The 10,804-nt window shown below is 39.2% G+C and overlaps 1 protein-coding gene across 3 annotated transcripts in view; it reads left to right on the top strand.

Annotated features, from left to right (window-relative positions):
* The window catches only part of nf2a (neurofibromin 2a (merlin)), a 37,307-nt gene that overhangs the window by 6,034 nt on the left and 20,469 nt on the right, over nucleotides 1–10,804 (top strand). For 2 of the 3 annotated variants that reach the window (XR_005639518.1, XM_039803682.1), the window contains exons 1-4: nucleotides 827–1,548; nucleotides 3,055–3,180; nucleotides 3,314–3,436; nucleotides 6,238–6,321. Coding sequence is in view for 2 of the 3 variants with exons in the window: in XM_039803682.1 (XP_039659616.1) it covers nucleotides 1,435–1,548; nucleotides 3,055–3,180; nucleotides 3,314–3,436; nucleotides 6,238–6,321 (447 nt within the window). In the remaining variant the exon portion in view is untranslated. Of the gene's footprint in view, nucleotides 1–826; nucleotides 1,549–3,054; nucleotides 3,181–3,313; nucleotides 3,437–6,237; nucleotides 6,322–10,804 lie in introns of those variants that run through there. The other variant, XM_039803683.1, reaches the window with a different exon arrangement.

Raw genomic sequence — 10,804 nt, 5'->3', positions numbered from 1 at the left:
TTTATGGCGCAGGGGGCATGGTTAGGGAGAAGCTATGCTACCTTCAGGCTCCTCGGATACTCTCTCAGGGATACTCTTGATTTTTTTGTTTTATATCATAACAGCATAAACTGAATTGGCAACGAAGATGTAGGCCTACATTAAATTATTCAGCAGTCAAAAAAAACATATAAGATGCCCTCGGTCAGTGACAATTAGTTATGTCTTCTACTTTATAAATGAGACAGTAATTCATTTTTACAAAATACAATTTTTAGGTTTGCAAATTACTATTATTTTCATTATCAATTACCAATTATCAATTACTTTCTTTATAAATCATTTGTCCTCTAAGGTGTCAGAACATGAACATCACATTTCCTAAAGGCCCAAGTTGACGTTATCAGTTTGCTTGTTTTGTCTGTCGTGAAAAATGACTTAATCGATTAATCAATCATGAAAATAGTTGCAAATTAAGTTTGTGTCAATTGACTTACTGATGAATCGACTAATCATTTCAGTGCTAAAAATAATTTTTCACCTAGAACTTGATTTGTTCTGACTTATTTATTTGTATTTTAGTGGCCCCTTTGGACTGGGGTTGGCGTCAGAAAGTGAAAGAAAATGTCGGCAAATAAAGAATTATTAAGGCTACATATATTGTATACTATCATTATATTATCATAATGATAATACCATAAAGAATGTTTATCATCATTGTGTATCTGGATGCAATATTTGAATCTTGATAAATACAAACCTATCATGCTCTCTGTTAATGTGCGCTACAATGTTATTACAACACTCTTGATGGCACTTGAATGCAGCATTGCTTTTCTGGGGAGATCGCTATTAAAGCAGCAGCAGGTAGCTAGCTAGCTAGCGCTTCGTTTCCAGCATAGTTTATGCGGCAACAGAAGTGTTTTGAACTGTCCAGAGGGGGTGTATTGGATTGGAAATTTCTCAGAAGCGGAGATGAAAATGTTAACGTTTTTTACGGTATAAAGACGTATAACTTTAGTGCAAGATAAGGGCGTATATTGGATATGTAGTTAACGTTCATGTTATAGTTTCTATTTAACCTAGCTAACGTTAGCAGCAAGCCTAGGACAGTGCATTGTAAGTATCAGCTCATGCTAAATGTAAACTTTTAGTTGTGTAGCTAACGTAAAATAACCATAAAAAAATGGTTATATATACCATAGAATACGCAGTGTGTATGAGACATTAATAAACTAAGAACATGTCAATGAAAGCCTTATGCAAACTTTAATGGAACTTTTAGCTAAACATCCATTGATTGTTAAGCTGGACAGTCGCATGCATATATCTGTGTTTATCGTATGATAAGGTCTAATCTGCTGTCTACACCATAGACCTAATGGCATGCGAACTTAATTTTTTAGTAATTAACGCATTTTAAAAACTAAAAGTTAAGTTTATTAGCTATTCGCGATGGCAAGTGCCTTGGCAGCGAAAATGGGATTTACCTCACTATTGAGAAAACAAGCCAGGAACTTCAACGTCAGGATCTGCACAATGGAGTCAGACATGGAGTTCAGCTGCGAGGTGTGTAACGTTAACGTCATGTGTGTTTGAAAAACTGAGTATAATTTAATTTAACTTTGCATCAAGGTTTTCCTGACCACAACACCAAGTGCATCTAAGTTCTCCTACTGACTGGGTTACCAATTGTCATGCATTGTAATGCAACGACAACCGTATTCCATGCTTAGCCATACTGTAATCTGTAATGACAACTAAATTCGCGTGTAGTTACCATAGGTAAATTACTATATAGTTTATCTAGGCGACAACTGTGATGATTGTCGCTCATATGTTATGAGAGTTTCTCTTTTCGACACTAGATGGCAGCAAGCAACTATGAGCAAACGCAATTGCTATAGTGGGCCTATACCATCTGTTATAATGTATCTCTGTCTTATGCTGCAATGGAATCATGAACATTTTAGTCAACGGCAAAGCTCAATGCAGTATAGGACTTGCTGCAATGCTGTGTGAATCACCCTGCAGTGTGAAGTAAAAAAACACACTTTATGCTGGTTTCCATATGTATTTTTGGCCTTCTTGTAGTGTTTTTGGTTTAGCATATGATTTGCTTGATGATATATCAGAACTAACAGGCATCAAAATGACTTGCAGACACCACCTCTGTATTTAAAGGGGAGGAACCCCACCAAAGTTCGCAGTTGGTAATTACACAGAGCAGCATAATGTTAGTTGCAGGTTTCTATTTTTTTGTGCTGGGATGATAATTGTATCATTTATGGGTTTTGTAAATAGCATTTAACGGGCATTGGTCATACAGACTAAATGTTCATTCCTCTTGCATAGCATTTTTTGATTGTCCCTACTAGTTGACATTCCCGCTGCATGGTGGAGGTGATTTCCTCATTTCTATCAGTTTTTAACCATGAATTACTGGAATTGTTGGGTCTTTGTAAATTATAGTGTGGTCTAGACCTACTCTATCTGTAAAGTGTCTTGAGATAACTCTTGTTATGATTTGATACTATAAATAAAATTGAATTGAATTGAATTAACCCAACAGTTTTGTTTTCTTCATGCTAACCTTGAATGCACTTGACAGAAGCTTGCACCCTGATCTAGCTTAAAAGTTTGAGATGAAAGCAATCATAATTGGATATGTGCACCTGATATGCCTTCATAGCTCTCAGCTGGATGAGGAGAACATGTATGGTTCCCTGCTTTCAACCACAGACTGACATTATGATGGAAATGCTAGTATGTCTGGATTCAGTAGACACAGCATCATATGAATGGCTGCTGATAGTCAACCCTATAAAGAATTAAGTGCTTCTTTTCTCTGTATTTAGCTCTAACAGACTGACTTTTGTATGCTGCGGGATAAATGAATTAAACAAGTTCTGGTACAGTAATTCAGCATTTTCATCTTTTCTCTTCTGAGAAAATTGTATAAGATTAAAACATTTTGTAAAAATGATATTTCCTTCCATGAGCACCGATGGTTAAAAGGATACTAGAAGCCACAAATGCCACTTCTTTCTTTTATTAAAACATTTTGTATTTTAGGTCAAGTGGAAAGGTAAAGACCTTTTTGACTTTGTGTGCCGGACTCTGGGACTGAGGGAGACATGGTTTTTTGGGCTCCAGTACAACATCAAGGACACAGTTGCTTGGCTGAAAATGGAAAAGAGGGTAAGTGATTCTAGGGTTTTACCGGTCTTGTAACAGCCATGAGCCATATAAACATTTTTGATTAAGACGTAGCGAGCATGAAGAGGGAACGCATGCGACTGCAAATATTGATTTCTTTGGTTCAATGTCATAGGTTCTGGATCAGGAGGTACCAAAGGAGGAACCAATCACCCTTTACTTTCTGGCCAAGTTTTACCCTGAAAATGCTGAGGAGGAGCTAGTGCAAGATATCACACAACATCTTTTCTTCCTACAGGTAAAACTATACATAATATTAAGAGAGTTTTGTTTTCACCATTTCATGGTTAATCAGATTGAAAATGATTCTCTTATTATACTCTGGATTTGCTCTTTATATACTTACCTTGTCGTCGTCCTATCTATTTCATTTGTGCCTATCATGCCATGAAGGCCTTATGAGAAGGTTCTTTGTACACTTATGTTGACTGACACATTCTCTTCTTTCTCTGCTGAGGTCTAAGTTGAAATTGCTGCGGGCTTACAGGTAAACCTGAAATCCAACATGCCTCTCAAGAATCTGTGGATTACTGCCTAGTGGCTGTCTAGTGAGCGGACACTTTTTTTTCTTCAAAACCTCTCTCTCCTTGATCGTAATCTTCCCAGAGGGGTGCTGTGTTCAAGACTTCAAGAGAAAAAAAAAAAAGCTTAGAAATGGGTGCCATCTTTCTGAGGAACTAGATGGTTTGAAATAAATGCTTTTAAAAATAGGTGTGTGGGATCTTTAACACTTAAAAGCCTTCAAAATGCTCTGTAAATTTAGGATTATCCATTTTCACCATTGCACACTATTTGGCTGATGTGCTATCTGTAGCTGCGTCTTCCTTACTATTCTGATCGGGTGCCAACAGGGGGCACGCGTCCACAGAGTTTCGGACAAGTTGTTGAGCAGAGCACTCTGTAATATACTTTTTCCATTGTCCCAGTCTGATTGTGTGCAGCCATGTGGAATCAATGCGCAACATATTACCGCTGCCCTTTCTCTCCACTTAATACTCTCCAGGGAATTCCTGTGTAGCCTGCCACACCATTCTCCTCGCAAGAAATGAGATTTGTAACTGTGCTCCGATCATCCAGTGCCACAGCCACATCTATCAATTACCAATTAGGCTTTAAGGGTTTAGTTACTGGCCAAGTTAATAACATATTGTCCATGGGATGCTCATCCCTCATAGCCCATTGTGCTGGTTTAGTTGTATGGTTTGAGACTGCAGTGTGCTTGTGTTCCTCAACATTTAGATAGAGGCGCTTATCTACTTAAGGCATATAAAAAAGTCTCTCTGTGTCCTTAATCCGTTTAGAGGTAGGTTGAAGCAATTTATTTATTTCAGAGGGAAACCTTGTTAAAAAAAAAAAAGACTACAGCTGACAAATTACTCAACAGTTAAAGCGGTGCACGCCAGCTACAAGGAGGAGAAGAATACAAATGCATAGTGCCTTGCATCGCCTGTCTCCTTATTACTTTGCTCTCATTAATTCCCATAATGTCAGGAGCAGGCCTCTGTTCAGATAGTGTCACAGGCATGACAGCTGGATTAGTGCTTATCAGAAATGATCACCGACCCGGATACACACACACACACACACACACACACACACACACACACACACACACACACACACACACACACACACACACACACACACACACACACACACACACACACACACACACACACACACCCCTCACACACTTTAGACCAATTACACAAACAGACACATGCACACCTTCGTCACCTCGGCCTGCAATCTTAGCAACAACATGGTCTCATTTGTAAACACGTTTCAAAACAAGAGAAGACAGCATAGTCATGCTGTGGGCTTTGCAAATGATAAGGATAAGGATAACGCATTAAATTGCCCACTACAGCTGAAGCACGTTTGCACCATCTAACCTTGCAGTCCGGCTTTGTGCTCTATATGTAGTTTTGCAAGTTTGTGATTCCATTAGTTTGACAGGTGACGGAGCTTGGGTAGTGACACCTTGCGACATGTAGCACTTTAATCTGTTGGGAGCTTGTTAAAGGGGATTGCCACTCATTTTAAGAATGGGATCCATGAAAGTCAACACCACTCTTTCCATAAGCCATAGACTGGAGACCTAAACCTTGAATGTGTCGCTCTTACTGACTGGAGTGTATTCACAGACATATAATCAGCTATCTAGTCTCTGTGGGGGCACAGACATAAGCATGAATTATAAAAATGGGTGGCACTCTCTAATTATGATTTGCCGCTTTTCAAGGATTCACGCATTTCTGTCATGTCATTATACCCTGCTCACTAGCAAGCAGATATTCTTGGAGCAGCTTAATGATCATATGAAATGATGTTGGCTTAGGTAGATAGTTTTTGGTCCAGTGTCTAATAGGTCCCCACGTGGCTATGATACTTAAGTCTTACAATATTTATTTTGCACAGTTTGTACTGTTTCCAGACCTCTCTAAAATGAGCAACTCCCAGTGTACTGTAGCAGTGGTAGCTGGAAGTTTATTTATTCAGTTTGCAGCATATTATAACTATATTTTGTGGCTACTGAAAATTGGTTTTAGCTGTATACGGTTCCTGTGGGATTTTTAAAAGTGGAATTAAGGGAATAAACTTCTGGCTGTCATAAGCACATTTGTCAGAACATTGTTTTTTCCCCCTGCACTGACACTATTCTCTCTAAGTTATCAAGTGTTTGAGTCAAGTACGATCACCTGTCAACCTGATACAGGTCCTTCATCTCACAAGAATCATTGTGTTCCTCTCGTGGAAATCACTGTAAAGGAGATGTAATACTCAAACTGAAGACAAATAACAGATGTACTGATTTATATTAGGCTGTAGATGTTAGATAGTTTTCTCCCAATACACAGCCTTATGCCTTCAGTGGCACATAAATGGCACAAAATATACATAAGCTGCATGGTTCATTCCTAAAAGATGTTTGTGTTAGGTGCAATAAAGAGGGCTTTTGTTATTCAGGTGGATACATGCATCGCAAAATTACCGGTACTAGTGCCTCAAAGCTGATCTTATTTGATAACTCCTCAGGTGAAGAAGAAGATCCTCGAGGAGGAGATTCACTGTCCACCTGAGGCCTCTGTGCTGCTGGCCTCCTACGCCGTCCATGCCAAGGTTAGTGCTCTTTTTGGAACTGAAGATCTTATTCTCAGTTATTTTCCAGCAAGATCAGTACCCACATCCATTCATCTTCTTTAAGGTTTTATTTATCTTTACATACAAATTTGCATGACTTCTTCTCCTCCTCGACCATATTTTGTTTAAAATTATTGGTCTGATGAGGTGCTAACAGCTGTGAATAATTTATTACAACAGGGCGCTTTCTGTAATTGCGCCAATGTTTTTTTTTAAAGAAAAACAGTGTAGACTCAGCAATTTTTGGTCAGGTTTTCACACCCATGCCTGCACAGAGAAGCAACTATAGAGAATACTGTGACATCAGAATAAACCTTATTCTGAGCATCACATCATCATTCAAATTGGTTAAGTTCAAATGAGTTGGTAGTGATTGAGGGAATGTTTACGTCTGTAACTGTCCTCGCCTGGTTTACCCTCCTTACATCTTGGGTTGTGATTTCTTTGTGGCTGTAAATGAATATATCTATTTAAAAAATCTGTAATAACCTGTGGTGCTTCATATGTAATTCATTTTGTGGACAATACTTTCATTTGTTTTTTCATCATCTGAAAAAAGTATACTGCACCTCTTTCTCTCTTAAAACAGTGCAGAGAGACTGCATGTTTTATTGACTATTGTGATCTTCTCATCTGGTTTCCCCAAAAAAAGACATAGATCTGCCACAATTGATCCAGAACTCTGGTGTATGGAGTCCTAATAAGAAATAGAGAAGCACACATTACACCTAAACTGCCTTCACCTAGTTTTGGTATTGTTTGTTTCTAAATTATTGGGAGTGCTACAGGGCCTTGAATAAAATGCTTTTACCGTAATGTAAAGCCCAGGACACCAGGTAGCCTTTTAAGTAACTAAAATGCAGAACAATCACCTCTGCAGCCTCCCAGCAGATCTGCAGGTAGCAGAAAATCTCAAATAAATAAAATCACCACAATCCCATTTAGTTGAAGTTATAATACAGTAGCTACTTCAGAGATGCAGCCAAATAATGGAGAGTGTTCAGTTTGGTGACCTCGGGATTACATCTACATTGCATTCTTGCCACTGATGAAGTTATGACCTCCTTGGTCTGTGACAAACAGTGTACAGTTAAAGGAAGTAGAGATGAGGGTAAGCACCTCCAAGTTGAAGGATGTGGTATTCTGCTGGAAAATTGTGAATCCCTCCCTTTGGGTTGGGTTAAGATTGGCCACTTTTTGTTGTTGCTGAAAACCAATGTTAATGGATAGTTAGTAGTGTTGTTGATGAATCCAGGTCCCAATCTTGATATTTTAGTGCAAAGAATTTGAATTCTATATATTATGTTAAAAATGTGCATAGTTGCTTGCAACTGGTTGAAACCTGGCTATTGCAATTGAATGTTCTATTGGCTGATCTGGTACTGGGTGACATTTATGGTGCTGGCTTTCCTCACCAGACAACCAATCCCCCCCTCCCCCTTGCTTAAAAACCAACGTCTCCTGACAAAGCGGCAAACCTCTGGTGCTGAAAAATGAAGGCAGTGCTGAAGAGCCAATAGACCACCATGTCACAAATGCCCAACTTTACAGCAGAATTAAATATGTTTACAGCCTGGTGCAAGACCAGGGGAGAAGAGCATAAACTGTAGGCTTCATTCGGACCGCCTCAGCTCTGTTCACGCTCCACCTCTTTGCTCATTTTTGGTTTAGCCAACGTCAGGCACTGCCAAGTTGGCAACTGCTTTATTTTGGCTCTTTAGAATCCTATAGGTGACGTCCCAAAGACTACGTACATTCTGTATTTTCTACAGTCAATACTCTTGACTCTGGAGCTCCTAAGGTCACAGAGCGGTGAATGGGTGGGGCTTAAGCCCCTTCCCAACACTGCCTGTGTTGATACTTTCCAGGATAGAGGCACCATAGCCAAAACAGTGGGGTTTAGTTACTCTTTAAGCATTAAGCATACTTTATGAGCACTATAAACTGCATTATCCTCTATGAATGTGCACTGTATAAAATTTCTAAGCGATTTATTGGTTGAGGATCAAACAACAAGTTACCTGAAGTCTATGGAAATCAGTTCACAGGAAAAAGCTCCCTTAATAAACCTCCAGTGATCTCAGCGGTTTTGGTTGAAGGATCCCATCTCTCTGAAATCCCCAAGAAAAAGATAGGGAGAGTGAAGTGGAGCTTTTTGACAGGCGGACAGGGTCTAGTGAGACTGGAGCTCCACCTCCAAGGTCTGGCCAAGAGCCCTCAGAGACTCGCCTTTCCCATGCCAATTTAACAGGCCTCATTTAGACGAGACGGTGCGGATAGAGTAAAATCAGCAAATCTAATTTTGAGCATGGGACTTGTGCTCTCTGCTGTCAGCACGTCAGTCTGGAAACAGCAAAAAATATGGGGTCACAATCTGTTTTCATTTAATCAGCAGTCCACTTTGATTAGAACCAATGTGAGTATATTGGTGTTGTGAAGGGGAGACAGGTACTTGTTTAGCAGTGCAGCTGCTGAGAGGTTTTTGGCAGGCTTTCCCTCTCTTTCTCTCATCACGAGTTGTTTTTTTGCAGCACCAATGTGTAGCCCGCGATATTGTCTGTATCACACAGTGGGATCTACTTTGTTACCTGAGCTCATCTTTAATCATGATTATGCCAGCCTGAAAACAGCAATAAAGAGGGGGTAAAGGCATATTCCGAGATGGCATTCATGTTTCAAAAAAAAGATATTTAAAAAAAAAGTAAATGTGAATTATATCTTTGTTCACATGACACGACATATGTGTGTGTGTGTGTGTGTGTGTGTGTGTGTGTGTGTGTGTGTGTGTGTGTGTGTGTGTGTGTGTGTGTGTGTGTGTGTGTGTGTGTGTGTGTGTGTGTGTGTGTGTGTGTAATCAGTTTCCAGTCGGAGCAAGAAGTGGCGTATAATTCATAACAAACGCAGTAGGAAGCCAGAAAAACTGCCATTACCTTGTATAAATTACAGAGTGGGCATGAATAGAGGGAATAATAAAAGTAAGGAATACTGGAGGAATTTGTGTGTGCACCAATTCTCTAACTGACTTCCTTACAATTATTTCTGGAAAATGGGTGTTTTTAAAAGTAATGCTTGATAAATGCTTTTTAACTTTTGAAAATGTTTAACAGATTTTTTTTGTTTTTTATAAACCCTCTCTAAGACAGCAAATAAACAAAATTCCCAAGAGGTGAGAAAACCCCTTTGATAATGTATACAATGTTATAAGTAATCTGATTTTGCCTTGATATTTGTATGTGTACGCTCTGTGAGCATATAGTTCAGCCTCGGTGGGTCTGCAGAGGTTTCAGTGCCTCCTGCTTTGTTTTCGGAGTGGGTGTAGTGCTTCAAGGAGGTGTTGACAGGGAATTTCAAGAAACAGCCAGTTAGGAAAAATGCAAAGGGAGTCACTCTGGCATAGAGGTCGAGTACTGGAGTGAGGTTGGCTCCCTCAGCCAAAATGCCACTGAGGGCGTGGAGCTGCGTGTCCAGCTGAGTGTGGAGGGACATGATAGGCTAATAGGAATGAATGACACTGGTGGGAATCACTGTGTTTTACAACAAGACTTATACCAAACTTAATATTTGAAAGTTGAATGAGGCAGCATTAAGCAGTATGTTTACTCTGTAGCTGTATGCCAATGTTTTTCTTTTATTTCACCTCACAGCATATATATATACAAGATATATTTCCAATTTGTGTAAACAGCAAAAAGCTCAACAGAGGTTGCACTTTTCAGTTTCAATCTGGATCACACAATATGTTAATACTCACGGAATTTGTCATCCTTGCCTCCTGGAGATTATATAAATCCTGCTTCACTCATCTGACTCAAGCATGTAGTGCAACTCAGAAGAGATATCATTTTTAAAAGTGTAGATCTAAAAACAGGTTTTCTTTTATCGGTTTTTATCTGTCACTCACTCTCACTTCAAATTCGTATCACACATGGGTAACACTGTGAATACATACAGAAAGTGTAAATATTAACTAGGGCTGCACAATATATTGTTTTTTTTATCGTCATTGCAATATCAACTGTCGCAATAAACCTATCGCAAAAAGCTGCGACATATCGTGAATGACACCCGGAGACTTTTTGTGTTAATTGAAGGAATATATCAGAAGAAAACCGCACTTTAAAATGTAACTGTTCTTTTTTTTAGTGCTGCCTTTTATGTTCAATTCAATGTTCAATTTGTTTAGTAAAATAAAGTTGGAAAGGATTTCCTTTCATTTGTTTTAAATTCAACAAGCAATTTGTTGTATTTTAGCAGAAAACTAAATGCAGCAGAAATGCATAACTGATAACACACACAGCTATAGTGCGTAGTTTCTGCCGCCCCCACGAGGAATTCTAAGTAATGACAACAAAACTGTCGCCGCGTCCACATGATACAAGCCTTCCATGACTGCACTTATATCGTGCAGCCCTAATATTAACAGACATGTACGCCAATGCTTTGAGCGAAATACTAACATCAG

Source organism: Perca fluviatilis, chromosome 6 (assembly GCF_010015445.1).
Source record: "Perca fluviatilis chromosome 6, GENO_Pfluv_1.0, whole genome shotgun sequence".
NCBI lineage: Eukaryota > Metazoa > Chordata > Actinopteri > Perciformes > Percidae > Perca > Perca fluviatilis.
This window is presented reverse-complemented; position numbering and strand designations above follow the sequence as displayed.